We start from the raw sequence: 16,270 nt of genomic DNA on the forward strand, positions 1-16,270 counted from the left end.
ACCGTCGTTATTTTAATTGGAATGGGCAATATGCGAAATTCGTCCTGATAATTTAAATTATGTAATACGTTCTTGCGAAATTTACTTTAACATATATTTTGGGGCGGCTCCGCCTCAGAGCCTTTAATTACGAGCCGCGCCTGGTTTTGACTCTGGAGTTTCCTAGGCCACGTAAAAAAAATTCCTGTGGAGGCGCTTCCAATGGTTGTAATCGAATTTTTCCATTCATGGAACAAAGCCCTGGTGTTCCTCTACTGAATTATTTCACGTTGCAAAATTGGCAGATATCCACTTTTCCGATTATTGTGTGTTTGTGATTGTTATATTCTTTTGTCAGGTAATAGTACAATGATTCATTTGATAGGCTGTACTGTTTCCTTGTCCTCGTTGACGCTTTTCGAAGGGTGATATTTTCATGGCTGTCTTGAATTCCCTGTCCCTCTTTTTTAAGGCCGTGTGCATTGTTTGATTCTTCAATGCGTTGATTTCATTGTTCTTCGGTTTCTCTGATTGTCACGGTGCTCATTCTCATTCATTGGAAACTTAAACATGCTTTGCGTTCTTATTTTGCTTCATTTAGTCGCTGTTCACTTTGTTTACGCCATTTTGGTTCAGAACTGGCAAGGTCTCCTCCTCTTTTTCGTTTGGGCATTGTCTGAAAATATAGATCAAATAAGCTTTTTATTAACAAATACACTGAGTACAGTTTATACGTTTTTCACACTTTATTTTCAATTTATATTCAATGTATCACTCACTGTATCACTTTGACTACCCACACTTCACTCTTTGCTTATATGCACTCACTGCACTACATTTTCCTCCCTTCATCACTGATAAGCAACTAACATTTCAACCTACGATGGGTCTTGCTTTATATACACATCAAAAAAAGGTTTTGCATCATCCTGGTTCCTAGAATTCCTGAAGACAGACGTTGACTGTGGACATTGTATCACAGATGCAGTCCATTTGACTGTTCAGAGATGTCACTAAACTCGCCTAAAGATGTAAACAATCATGCATGAGCAGCACCTATCAGACGGAGGGGGTCTGACAGACGATCAGTTCCAGTCATTCCACCAGGAAGTAGGTACACAGCTCCTGTTGCTTGTAGTTCAACCATGCTCAGATGGTCAATACCACGGTTCGATTGCATTCGCACTGTTACTTCGTGCCAGGAAGGGCTCTAAGAAGGAAAGTGTCCAGGTGTCTCATAGCAAACCAAAGTGATGTTGTTTGGACATGGAGGAGATACAAGGAGACAGGAACTGTCGATGACATGCCTCTCTCAGACTACCCTAGGGCTACTACTGCAGTGGATGACCACTGCCTACGAATTATGGCTCATAGGTACCCTGACAGCAACGCCACCATGTTTTCGTGCAGCCACAGGATGTCGTGTTACGACTCAAACTGTGTGCAACAGGCAGCATGATGTGCAACTTCACTCCCAACGTCCATGGCGAGATCCATCTTCGCAACCACAACACCAAGCATCGGATTACAGATGGGCCCAACAACATGCCGAATGGACTGCTCAGGACTGGCGTCACAATCTCTTCACCGATGAGTGTCGCATATGCTTTCACCCAGACAATCGTTGGAGACGTGCTTGGAGGTAACCTGGTCAGGCTGTACGCCTTAGACACACTGTCCAGTGAGTGCAGCAACAATTTGTCGATTTGTTCAGTCTTAAAGAACCATTACAGGCATCGCCTATGAAACAATACAGAATCTCGTTGGGGGACAACCATTCAGTTTATAAGAAGCTGTACAGAATACCTCATCACCTGCAACCAGTAATGGAGGAGTTTATAAGTCAGCAGCTGAATGATGGCCTTATTGAAGAGAATAGCCCCTAGGAAACACCAGTTGTCATCATGGCCAAATAGATCATTGGACTGGATGAAAAAATACAAACTGCTGTTGTGATTATCACTATGTAAACGAAAGAAAGATATAGTTTTGTATTGTATACCGAATGTAACGAAAACAGTGGGCAACCTGTGTTAATGCATGAGTCTGAAGTAGTTCCCCAAGACCAGTCAAAGATCATATTCAGCTTCCCATGGTTGATTACCAATATCAGTGGATGTCATTTGGACTTACAAATGCACATTTAAGTGATAATTACATGGAGTATTGAGGGAATGGAAACCTCATCAGTATATGAAGTACTTAGATGGTATTACTGTTTTTTTCTAAAGATCTGAAGGAGAATGCACCACTTCTGGAAGAAGTGTTTAAATAGTTACGTTCTGCTCACTTAACGTTAAGTATTGAAAAGTATCACTTTACACTGACAGAAGTAAACTATCTGCGCCATGTGAAGACTGGCTCAAAATTTGTGTGTGCAACCCATGATTTTTTACTACCACAAATTAAAAAACAAATACAGTCTCATTTTTAGGGTCATGTAGTTACCTCACAAAATTTGTTAAAGGACTTCCTGAAATTGCTAGAACATTAACGCATTTATTAAAGAAGGGTATAAAATTCCAGTGAACAGCTCACTGTCAAGCCACATTCGAGAAACTGAAAGAAGCATTAACTAGCTCTGTATTAATACTTCCAAATTACAAAAAAATTATCCTGTCCTGTGACACAAGCAACCAACCAATAGGATGCACTCTAAGTCAGGATACGATTGGTAAAGAGCACCTGGGAGCATAAACATTGAGGGAATTAAAGCTGCAGGATGCTTTGGGCTGATTGACTCTATATACATCACAGTTGAGTGAATTCGATTACGAATTTTTGCAAAAATCAGGCAGAAAGTATGGAGTGCAGACAGATTAAGCACAAAGTTTGGGATCATACAAGCACTTGGCTTGAACATTGCACAGTGGCAAATGGTGCAGACTGCTTATGTGAACTGACAGTTATTCAGGACTCAGTCGAAGTTCACTATCCACAATGTGCTGCTACATAGAAACATGGAATTAGAACCATGTGTCAGATAGTGCCTGCAGCACTGAAGAACAAAGTATTCAAATAAGCTCATATCATATGTTATCAGGACCAGAGGATGAAAGCAATGGATCGTAGGACAGCTGCACAAAATGGTGGAGAACATGAATACAGGACGTTGATGACTATTTGAGAAAATGGGTGCTATGAGCACAGTGCATTGACCTAAACCATCAACAGTCACCACTTCAAAAATTACTAGAGGCTTCCAAGCCACTAGAAATAGTGCAAATGGATATTTTGGTTCCATTTTACCTAACACTGGAATATAAACACTATGTGTTAACCATCATAGGTCACTCTTCACATTATGTTCTGATGACTGAAATACTGAATGAATGAACAGGTGGTGAATAACTGATTATTTACGTTCAGCATCACGAAAACAGTAATTACATATCAGGGAACCAACTTCATGTCTGAACTAATTAAGCCACTATGTCATCTATTGCAAACCTGTAAGCTAAGGACTTGTCCCTTATATATCAATGGAGAACAAAGCATGTTCACTGTACATTGGTAAAAAGTTGAGCTATTATGTAATAAGTCACTACAATGACTGGGATGCTTACCTGCCTTAAGGTCATAGCTGCATACAGTTCAAAGGTGAACAGGTTCTCACATTGAGTTACTGCTCTACAGGGTGGTACACAGTAGGAAGATATCATCACCTTTTGTAGTTATTAATCTAAAATTGGAAAAAATGGGGAATTAATGCGAAATTTTGCAGAATTTTGTGGGACATCTGGAAATGAGTAAAAACAGCAAAATATGTAAGCACTCGAGCAGCAAGAAAGAATGGGATGCCATGCTTTTAATTTGCATGAATACAGGATTGGCAGAGGGGTTATGTTAGCAAGTACCTGAACACCAATTGAAAAACATAAAAATTCCTTAGATGTTATCAAGGGCCATACCATGCCATAGAGCTGACATCGTCTGTAAAAGGAAACCTGTAATTACTATTGCAAGCAACCACTGTCCATATAGGATGTGTTAAGCTTTTTATGTGTACCCTCGGCACTTTACCACAGGTGCCAGTGTCGTTAGTTATGAAGAAAGTGAAGACTAAACAAAGAAACTAGGAGACAGAAGCTAGTGCATAGGATGTGCAGGAAGTGCCTTATGAATTCAGAATAGCACCAATAGGTACTGGGTCTTATGAGATAGATGGAATGGCTTTGAACGAACGTTAATTACAGTTATATTCTCTTATTTTTGATGGTGGTGTTATATTTTATCAGTGTAAGGAAATTTATTTTGCATTTGTTGTATTGTTTTTATCTGTAATGGGGCGATAGATAGCCAATAAATGAATGGAAGCATGCTATTCCCGTATTCCAGTGGGATGGATCGTGTCATAGTGAAATATGTACACTTGCCCTTGTGAGAATGGAAGGGACAAGAATAGAGAACATACACATGGAGCAGGTGTAGTATCACAAGAACTATCATACATACACCAAAATAAGTTTTGCATCACCCCAGTTCCCATAACTCCTGAAGACAGACGTTGACTGTGGATATTGTATCACAGATACAGTCCCTTTGACTGTTCAGAGATGTCACTAAAACCATCCAACACATGTAAATAACCATGCATGAGCAGCGTCTATTAGACGGACGGAATCCGACAGCTGATCAGGTTCCAGTCATTTCACCAGGAAGGAGGTACACAGCTCGTGTTGTCTCTACTTCAAGCATGCCTAGATCGTCAATACCATGGTTCGATCACGTCCGCATTCTTAGTTTGGGCCAGGAAGGTCTCTCAACAAGGGAAGTGTCCAAGCATCGCGGAGTGAACCAAAGCGATGAGCGGTGTTGTTTGGACATGGAAGAGATACAGAAACTGTCGATGACATGCCTTGCTCAGGCTGCCCAAAGGCTAATACTGCAGTGAATGACCACTACCTACAGATTATGGCTCAGAGGAACACTGACAGAAAAGCCACCATGCTTTTCATGCAGCCACAGAATGTCGTGTTACAACTCAAACTGTGTGCAATGGGCTCCATCATGCCCAACTTCACTCCCGACATATGTGCCGAGGTCCATCTTTGCAACCTTGATACCATGCAGCACAGTACAGATGGGCCCAACAACATGCTGAATGGACCGCTCAGAATTGGCATAATGTTCTCTTCAGCGATGAGTGTCGCATAAGCCTTCACCCAGACTATCATTGGAGATGTGTTTGAAGACAACCCGGTTACGCTGAACGCCTTCGACACACTGTCCAGTGAGTGCAGCAAGGTGAAGGTTCCCTGCTGTTTCAGGGTGGCATTATATGGGGACGATGCACGCCGCTGGTGGTCATGGAAGGCATCGTAACGGATGTACGATACCTGAATGCCATTCTCTAACCAATAGTGCAACCATATCGGCAGAATATTGGCGAGGCATTCGTCTTCATGGACGACAATTCGCACCCCCATTGTGCACATCTTGTGAATGACTTCCTTTAGGATAACGACATCACTCAACTAGAGTGGCCATCATGTTCTCCAGACACGAACCCTACTGAACAAGCCTGGAATAGATTGAAAAGGGCTTTTTATGAATGATGTGACCCACCAACCACTCTGAGGGATCTACGCCGAATCGCCATTGAGGAGTGGGGCAATCTGGACCAACACTGCCTCGATGAACTTGTGGATAGTATCCCATGACGAATACAGGCATGCATCAATGCAAGAGGATGTGCTACTGAGTGTTAGAGGTACCGGTGTGTTCAGCAATCTGGACCACAACCTCTGAAGGTCTCGCTGTATGGTGGTACAACAAGCAATGTGTGGTGTCCATGAGCTTTAAAAAGGGCGCAAATGATGTTTATGTTGATCTCTATTCCAATTTTCTGTACAGGTTCTGGAACTCTCGGAACTGAGGTGATGCAAAACTTTTTTTGATGTGTGTATGATAGTTCTTGTGATACTACACCTGCTCCAGTCAGAAGTGGCGGCTGCACTATGGAATCTGCAACTCGGTGGAGCAGTGCTGTTCTCCAAGCAGGAATATGTCACACTAACCAGACACCAGCGGACACTAAGATTAATTTACAGCACATGGGATGTAAAAGATAAGGAACAGACATTAGAGGAGACATATGCTAGATTATATTATCAAGACAAAAAGAAAGAAATATTAAAACAGATTTCGAGAGAGTATCACGGTTTGCGGCTTTCATATGAACAGCGATGGAAGCAGATGTGCCAAGTAATGGACTTACCACTGGATAAAATAAATAAGGTGGGGCAAGTGTGGTAACGAAATGGGAGAGCGAGGCAGAAGCGGGAAGAATTAGCACCATTCACATTGCTGCAATGGAAAGGGGGATGGCCAGACACACGAAAATTACTGAAGACAGTTTTTGGTACAGCAGACATCGACAATAACCAAGAACTGAATGACATGTTGGAACAAGTGCAAGGAATAGCAAATAAAAACGGAATTGCTATAGAGTGGCATACCACACAACTGGCACATATAGAGCAAGACATCTTAAATAAAACTCAAGTGGTACAGGAATTATCTGCTGATCTAACAGGAAAAATGAAGACAAATGTGGGCACAGCTAATCAAGATCTGCATATGATACAAACCCAACTGAATCTACTAAATGCGAGAAGTGACATAGTGAAACTTCTAAAGTCATAAGTGGATAGCATAGGGGAAGCAAGAGTGAAAGTCACAGCATTACAGGTGGTGAACCATCCATTACATGGACAATTGAGTCAAAGACTATAATTCCAAGGCAGTTGCTAGCTGCCCTCCAAAAGATGCATCAAGAACAAATGCTGAACTACAGCATATAGTGAAATGAACGGAACAGGTTTTCATTGTTTTACCATATGACAACATTTGAAATTAACACTGAGAGAGCTAAACTACACATATTACATTGTTCAATACCCTATAGCAAGTGATGCCACACATTTTATGTTAACCATGAAAAATGGGACGCTATGGGAAAATGTGTACAGGTGAAAATGCATGAGATATTGGTAATCTTCAAGGAGAAGAGTAGCTACTCACTGATGTTGATGAGTGAGCTCCAATGATGCCAAAGGAAAAGGAATACTAATGTCCAATCACAATGGCACAAACTGACGAACAAGATATACAATTATTTTTAGGTGAAACAGATGCAGCAGGATGCCAAACAGATGAACTGACACTGCACCCTTGCTTTCAATGGTTGAGTGTTAACTGGATTTGTTCCAAGTTTACTCCATAGGCAGTGACTGTAAAACGTTATGAACAGAGTTGGCCCACAGATGCAACAAAGCTGGAACTGCAAAATAGAGGGATATTAGTTAATCATATAACCTGTGACGTAGAAGACACTACATTCTGTCTCCCAGGTAGTACTACTATAATAAAACTGACATCTTGAGATGATGGGTGTTCTGCTGGATATCAGCATTATCCAGACACAATTTTTAGACACTGCGACTTGTTATCTTCATCATGTGCTACCTGAGACTGCTCGTCAAGTGGAACGGCTCCAATATTTATACCTGTAGCCTTACACCATTGTGGTCAGTTCTAGGCAATTTGTCTGCAATCATCTCCAGCTAGTAGCATCCTTAGGTGCTCCCTCTCCAGTCCAGTGCACCTGTCTATATACTGGCGTTGTCTTTTCTGCCTGGTGTGTTTCCAGGTGTCCCTTTTGCGATCCGCTCCGCTATAAATGTTCTTAGGCGTTCCCTCTTCGGAGCAGTGTAAGAGGCTGAGTGCTGGTGTTACATCTTCCAGTCCGGTGCATTCATCTGTGTGCTTGTGTCCTGTTTTCAGTCCAGTGTGGCTCTAGGTGTTTCCTTTGCAGTCCACTCCCACTAGAAGCATCCTGCACCTGCAATGCTCTGTCTTCAGTCCAGTATGTCTGGTATTCTCTCAAAGGTTCGTTCCATATGTCCACAACTTAAGTTTCTTTTGAGCTCTGCTGCTGCCCTCGTTGTTGTTTCTCGAACAGCTCCAGTGCAGGATCCAAGGCCAAACTGAATTGGTACCATTGTCACGATTCATAAGGTTTTTGGTCACCTTTATCTCTATAGTCTCTCTTATAATACTGTCCCAGAATATTAGCGCTGTGCTGAAAGCCTCATTTCATCATACTTTATGGAATGATTAAGTTCCAGACAGTGCTCAGCGACAGCTGAATTAGTTACCCGTCTTTGTCAGGTGTGCCTCTGATGTTCTTTGCACCTGATGTCCACTGTCCTAGTTGTTTGGCCAATGTGTGACAAGGCCCACCGGCAAGATATATGATAAATTCCTGGTTTTTGTTGTGCCAAGTCATCTTTCACATTTCCCCATAGTCATCTCATTTTGGTAGGTGGACAGAACATATACTTGGTGTTATGCTACCTGAGAATCCTCCCGATTTTGGTACAAATAGATCTATATTGTGCAAATACATCACAATCATTGCCTTATCTTGGTCTTCTTCTAGAACGTGTGGTTGGTTGATGACCTCCTGATCTTTTTGGCTTGCAGAAAACTGATCATAGAGGCTCTATTTCTGCTGCCAAAATATCAGGGTCTCACACAGTGTGTGTGCCCTGTGAACCAATGTCTTCATTACTCCATTCTTCTGCACTAGTTGGTGACATTAGCTGGCTTGCAGGTATACAAGTAAATCAGTGTGTGTGGGTTTGTAATACACAGTGTGGCCAAGTGACCATTTGCTCTTCTTTTGACAAATATATTCAGAAACGGAAACTGGCTGTCCTTTTCCAGTTCCATGGTGAACTTAATAGTTGGGTGGCATGAGTTATGATGCTCCAGAAACTCATGGAGCCTCTTCCTACCATAAGATGAGATCACAAAGGTGTCATCCACATACCTGAAGAAGCATGTGGGTTTGTATCCAGCCATTTCTAATGCCTCTTCTCCATATCTCTCCACTAATATATTGGCAACCACTGGAGGTAGAGGGCTGCCATGGCTACATATTCTGTCTGCTCATAATGTTGGCCCCATACAGAAAATAAGTTGATGTCAGCATATGCCTGAACATGTCCAGCAGAGCATTGTCGAATTTCTCTGCATTTATTGTCCCACTGCTCTCTCAAGGCAGTTTTCAGTTCTTGCATCATTCAGGGAGGGGGCATTCATTGAGAAACGCATCTGCCAAGAGCATCCCAGGCATACTCTACATTATTCATGTACAGGGTGTATTCAGGCCAGTCCATATGTTCAGTTCCAATATCTTCATTTTCCAGTGTGTCCGACACCTCAACGGTACGGTGGGAGGTGTTGTCATCCATAAACAGAAAGTCAGGATATAAAGTACCACTAAACAAATTGACATGATTCAGAATAATCTCGCCGCAACACCCCTGTGCTGTAATGGTACCTTGCACAAAGATATGCAGCAGTGTACGACCATTCTGCATAATCCGTGCCCGCACTATGATGTCTAGGCTATACTGATGTCATTTATGAGCATTCTGTGGTGTGTAACATGTTCCCCCCTCTCTCCACATTAAATGGTGGCCAGAGTCATATGCCACAATAAAGTGAGATTCGTTGGAGAATATCATTCTGTAGCACTGTTGCTGACACCTACCAACATGCTGCCTATACTAATGAACCCTTTCTCAACGACGACATGGTAGAAGTGGGATGCATTTAACAAGTTTACAAGCATACAAACCAACCTGATTTAATCACCATGAAATGGTTCTGGCAGAGACACATGTACCTGTAGCAGTTGCTAGGTCTGCAGCAATTGGCCTAGGAGTGAGGTATCTGTCCCTTTTCGCCCCTAGAGCTGCAAATCAATCCTCTTGTGATGTGGTGGCCTTTCTACTACTGGCATGCTTTTGCATAACATTTCCCTTTTGCATAACATTTCCACCTTCAGTGGCCTTTTTTAATCGTAAGATAAGACTTTTGGACACATGCATTACTGTGGCCACAGTAGTGACACTTTGACCAACTCTGAGCCGTACTGCTCATCCACAATCATAAGCACTCAAATTATTTCCTGCAGACATGTTGTCATATAACGTGGAATGTCACACCAATCAGTTCCATGAGTCTTCATCAAATGCCATACTGCATGAACAGTTGAATGCATACAGAGCATTCATGCAAAGGCTATGCTGCAGTTGCATGTCCCACCCTCTATATCTCCTTTTACTATCACTGGATGTGGGCTCCGCAGCAGTTGTCAGCTGTTCCTTAGCAACTGGCAAATGTTCTTTTGCGAAGTACAAATGTTTCTGTAGAGTTTCCCCTCTCTTCTCTTCCTTGCAATAACATGTATTCTTTCAGACTTGCATCATATTTTCTCAAAGCCATTGTACCTCTCAGCACACAGCTTTTCTTTCAAGTCTTCCACTACTTTGCTGCAAAATGTTATGTCTTAGGATTCCGACTGTACAGTGTAACATTTATCAGTGAAAACATTTCTTGAAATAGACATGAAAGGAAGCTGAATACAAAATGTAACATCTTGAAAAATCCACATGCTTCATTAACAGCAGTTGTGACCCAATCTTGTGCATTTTCCAAACTGTACTTATGTATCTTCAGGGCCACAGTTTGTACCAAGTGACTTGAATAACTCCACCTTGTTGCTGCAAGTTTTGGAAATCTATTCTTCACTACTGTATCTAATGAGTTAGTTCTTTCTGAGGAGTGGGCAAAAAGGTTACAAAACCACTAAGATCAGCAAAAAATTCTGTAAATGCACTCATACACATTACTGCCTGTGATACAACCAAATTCAATAAGTGTTCGTAACAGTGCACATATATGGCATTTGACATATTGTGGTGAAACAAGCACTGTATCACTTGAGAGGTACAGAGGCAAGCAAGTGTGCTGGGACTTAACCCAGTTCACTGCTATTGGTGCCACATCGCCATAAGGCGTCTGTGTGTAGCATACAAATATTGCATCATAATCTAAAGAAGAAATTAAAAATTAAAGCAGCTTTTCCAAAGTTTGTTAATATAGGCTTTAGTGTATCAATGTTTAAATTGTTAAGTCTCAGAGTAATCAGATGAATATGTTTCCCTATTTACATTGTTTTAAGAAAGAAATAAGTGGTGCTAAATAATAAAGCTACAAAGACAAAAATTGTTCAGAATGTGCATGTGTATGTCAAAATCAACTGTTACAAGTCTCAATTTGATCGGTGCAATATTTTGGTCAAAATCATCGTTTTTATAAAAAACTGAAGATGCTAAATATTAGACTTATAAATACGAAAATTTGTATGATATAAAAACCTTAACTATGTGACCCCATTAAGCTACCTCTAACAGTTTTAGAATAATTTACTAATAACTAAATTTGGAACAAAAATAGCCTTATTTGTAATAGATTAAGTATTATTTATATTAATGATAGAAAGTTTTGATTACAGCACCTGCTGAAACCCTTCAAATAATAGAGCTATAACACGTTTCAAGGTTTTGATGCAAATACTAACCAATACAAGGTCTCTTAAAGATGTAGTTCAGAGGCCATTTTCTACTGTCAGTTCCATTCTAAAAATTCTAGACTGCAGAGTTTAAATGCAGGCAAGCTAAAACTTTTTCTGTGATTAAAGCCAATCTAACACAATTCATACAAAAATTATGAAGATTGTAAATTGATACATGACAGTGTGTCTGAGAAAGTGGCCATTTAGATGCTGCTACCTGGGCATACAGCAGATGACAACAGATGTTCCCTTCAGCCACCCACTGTACCCGTTTATAAATATGGCCAGAGAGGCAGTAGCTTCCTACCAAACAGTTTAGCTTTTGACATGGTCACTCAACACAACACTGACTTCTGTGACTGGTGGAGCAGGCAACCCGGGCCCTGGAACATCATGAATACCTTGGGGTGGTACTCCTTGACATTTTGAAGGCCTTCAACAGTGTATGGCCCGATGGCTTCCTGTATAAGCTGCTGGTACTGGGGGTACTCATGCTGTAAGCCCACCTGCTTCAGCCCTATCTGAGTGGTCGCACATTCCATGTTCGAGCTGATGGTGGTCTGACAACAGCATGCCACATCCGAGCTGGTGTACCGCAGCAGTCTGTGCTTGGCCCCCTGCTGTACTCTCTTTACACCAACAATGTCCTGAAGACGATGCCAAGAGTTCATTTTGCATTCTATACAGACAACATCATGCTTTACACATGAAGTATGGGTGCGCAGCTGATGTACAGCCGCTTGCAACTCACCTGCAATGAGAGCAGAGCTTGGGCCACCAAATGGCATCTGAAGTTCAGTGCAGGAAGAGCCAAGCTGTGGTGTTTGTGCGCAGGCACATTCCTCATGTGCTGCAGCAAGTGTGGATCATGGGAGGCCCCATTCCATGGTTCCATGGTTTTGCACTGGAAAATATCTCTGTGTCACCTTGGGCTGGCACCTGATGTGGGGAGCACACATCCGGGAGCTGAATGGCTGAGCAATCGGAAGGATGCGCTTGCTGTATCATCTACTCAACCCCACAACTGCTCTGCCCACACACTTTGGCATCTCACTGTACTCAGCACTCTTCAGGCTGGTGCTCGAGTATGTGGCTGTTGTGTGGGGATAAAGCCCTCTGGCTGGCACTTCATCTGCCTCGAGACTTTGGCACAAGGCACCTACACGACATCAGGGTATCCTGACACTGAAGTGATGCTTCCGCGAGCTTGCATCAAAATTCTATGCATTGGCATGGACATTGACAAACCTGCTAGTCAGTGGACTGGGCAACTGATTTTACTGGTGCCCAGCTACCAGATGGTTGGACCTGCTCCTGGAATGATAACCTAGCAGCAAGAGAATAAGAATACAACCAAGAAGACGAGCCAAAAAGAGAAGAAAACAAACAAACTGTGAGTCACTGAAGCAGGAACAGCAGGCTCTGCTTAAACTGCGACTGCATCGATCAAGCATGGAATGCATGTGTGTCACATCTGTCTGTCTGTCTGTCTGTCTGCCACATCTGTCTGTCTGTCTGTCTACACACACACACACACACACTCTCTCTCTCTCTCTCTCTCTCTCTCTCTCTCTCTCTCTCTCTCTCTCTCTCTCTCTCTCTCTGCACCAAGCTATCAGTCTGTCCACATCAGTCAAACAGCTGCTTATGCACTGCCTCAGATGACGTCCAGTTATGCTGCTACTTAATGCATGTTTTCGGAACAAATAGGAAGTGAACTCGCAAAGACTGTACACCATCCTGGATCACTATGATTTTGCGGGAGTAACTTTTTGTGCCACCCAAAATGTCAATAAAGCCGCATAGCCACTTTTGTGGCAAACAATTAACTCTGATCATCAAAAGTCAGGGCAAAAGACCGTTTAATGGGAATTTACCATAGAGATCACCTATGAACTGCTCACAGTGCTGTTTCTGATAGAGTCATCATCATCACCACCACCACCACCACCACCACCACCACCATCATCATTAGGAATATTGCTATGTTTGTGCATGTCAATTTTTACTAAATACATTAATCAGTTAGAACTCAAAACTTTCATTTATGATCACATACTTCCTGGGCCTGTTGAGTAAATAGAGAGTAGAAACATTTATTTCAGTGAGTACAAGAATGTGGACTTGCAGACTGGAAATTATGGTCACTGTATTTTCCATCACTTTCTGGTTGACCGCAAAAATAGTTTTTAGGCCCTCATAACAGTCTTATTATTCAACCCACCACCACACAATATCTTTTCTAAATTTTGTTTGCACACCTTTTGAAACTCCTGCCACGACAGCTGCCCCATCGCATGTCTGCACAATCAACTTATTTTTGCATTCATATTCTCCAACACAGTCTATTGCAACCATTGCTATGGCCTCTGCCAGTCTATCATGAAAGCCTACAAAATTTCGATAAATCTGTATGTATAAGACATCTTTCGTAAGTGTCGTCAGGCACATTTTCTCTGGTGTTTAGGCAGATATTTTCAATTTTGTTTTTGTAATGTGTAGCTGGACTTCACCCAAACAAATACTGCTCATAAAGTCTTTCACTCAACACCAGTGTCGACAGAAAATGTCAGTTTGTTCCCTGTTACAATCAAGAAGATTATTAAAGCAGAATTTTATGTGCCAAGTTGATACAGTGGTCTCAAGTTAGTCTAGTGTGATATTCAGTTTATAGATTTGCATTGACAGGGACAATAAAACACGAAGAATAACCACTACTCTAATAGTGACAGAGCAATGCTTCTGCATGGTGGTAGCAGTCAGCATAGGCCAGGTGGTGCTGTCACTGCTGCACTACCAATTACACTTCGTTTTTTAATGTCCCTGTTAATGTATATCAATAAATCAAATATTGCACTAGACTAATTTTTGACTGCTCTATCAACTGGGCACATAAAATTCCACTTTAAAAACCATTTTCTTGATGACATAAACTGAACTGACACTTTCCTTTGACACTGAGTGTCATATGAAAGACATGGTGAGCAGTATTTGTTTGGGCTGGCCCCTGATACACACTGCAAAAACAGAACTGCAAATATCTGCCGAAGCACATGAGAAAAGGCGACTGACGACTCTTAAGAGAGACACCTTGTATATCTGAATACACTTGATCGTTGCCAAAAATCTGTGACATCCAATGTATCATCTAGTAAAATAGCAACAAACATTGCTTCTTTCATTTGATTTTTTATTTCAGAGTCCTACATCTACATCTACATTTATACTCCGCAAGCCACCCAACGGTGTGTGGCGCAGGGCACTTTACGTGCCACTGTCATTATCTCCCTTTTCTGTTCCAGTCGCGTATGGTTTGCGGGAAGAAAGACTGTCTGAAAGCCTCCGTGCACGCTCAAATCTCTCTAATTTTACATTCGTGATCTCCTCGGGAGGTATAAGTAGGGGGAAGCAATATATTCAATACCTCATCCAGAAACGCACCCTCTCGAAACCTGGCGAGCAAGCTACACCGCGATGCAGAGCGCCTCTCTTGCAGAGTCTGTTACTTGAGTTTGCTAAACATCTCCGTAATGCTATCACGGTTACCAAATAACCCTGTGACAAAATGCGCCGCTCTTCTTTGGATCTTCTCTATCTCCTCCGTCAACCCGATCTGATATAGATCCCACACTGATGAGCAATACTCGAGTATAGGTTGAACGAGTGTTTTGTAAGCCACCTCCTTTGTTGATGGACTACATTTTCTAAGGACTCTCCCAATGAACCTCAACCTGGTACCCGCCTTACCAACAATTAATTTTATATGATCATTCCACTTAAAATCGTTCCGCACGCATACTCCCAGATATTTTACAGAACTAACTGCTACCAGTGTTTGTTCCACTATCATATAATCATACAATAAAGGATCCTTCTTTCTATATATTCGCAATACAGTACATTTGTCTATGTTAAGGGTCAGTTGCCACCCCCTGCACCAAGTGCCTATCTGTTGCAGATCTTCCTGCATTTTGCTACAATTTTCTAATGCTGCAACGTCTCTGTATACTACAGCATCATCCGCGAAAAGCCGCGTGGAACTTCCGACACTATCTACTAGGTCATTTATATATATTGTGAAAAGCAATGGTCCCATAACACTCCCCTGTGGCACACCAGAGGTTACTTTAATGTCTGTAGATGTCCCTCCATTGATAACAACATGCTGCGTTCTGTTTGCTAAAACTCTTCAATCCAGCCACACAGCTGGTCTGATATTCCGTAGGCTCTTACTTTGTTTATCAGGCGACAGTGCGGAACTGTACTGAACGCCCTCCGGAAGTCAAGGAAAATAGCATCTACCTGGGAGCCTGTATCTAATATTATCTGGGTCTCATGAACAAATAAAGCGAGTTGGGTCTCACAAGATCGCTGTTTCTGGAATCCATGTTGATTCCTCTAGAGTAGATTCTGGGTTTCCAAAAACGACATGATACGCGAGCAAAAAACATGTTCTAAAATTCTACAACCATACAAATACCTTGTCTTCTGCAATCAATAACGGAGGAGTCCATCAACCACCACTGAATGGTGGCACGATTGAAAGGAGAGGTAGCCCTGCGAAACATTCATTGTCATTGTGCCCAAAAAATCATTGGATGGTGTAATGGGACACCCACCTCTAACATGACTTTTTTTTTATAGAAGTAGCTAATACCAGGATTAATCCAGAATCTGGTATAGGTGAACATTCTCCGCTGTTTCACTGAATGAACTTCACATCATTTTGTATACGATGTGTGTTTTGGGCTAAAATATGTAAAAAGAAATTAATTTGTTAGTACTCTGTACGTACAGTTAAAATTAGTCTTCTTTTAAAAATATTTGAAATTATGAAATTTCATGCATACTTAAAAT

General features: G+C 41.8%; 1 protein-coding gene across 2 annotated transcripts in view; it reads right to left on the minus strand.

Annotated features, from left to right (window-relative positions):
* Positions 1 to 237: 237 nt before the first annotated feature.
* Positions 238 to 16,270, minus strand: part of LOC124805164 — a 61,664-nt gene continuing 45,631 nt past the window's right edge. Inside the window, exons 3-4 of one of the 2 annotated variants that reach the window (XR_007017399.1) lie at positions 3,546 to 3,661; positions 238 to 655 (exon numbers count right to left, since the gene is read on the minus strand). Coding sequence is in view for 1 of the 2 variants with exons in the window: in XM_047265646.1 (XP_047121602.1) it covers positions 612 to 655 (44 nt within the window). In the remaining variant the exon portion in view is untranslated. The remainder of the gene's footprint in view (positions 656 to 3,545; positions 3,662 to 16,270) is intronic. The other variant, XM_047265646.1, reaches the window with a different exon arrangement.

This window comes from Schistocerca piceifrons, chromosome 7 (assembly GCF_021461385.2).
Source record: "Schistocerca piceifrons isolate TAMUIC-IGC-003096 chromosome 7, iqSchPice1.1, whole genome shotgun sequence".
In the NCBI taxonomy this organism is placed as follows: Eukaryota; Metazoa; Arthropoda; class Insecta; order Orthoptera; family Acrididae; genus Schistocerca; species Schistocerca piceifrons.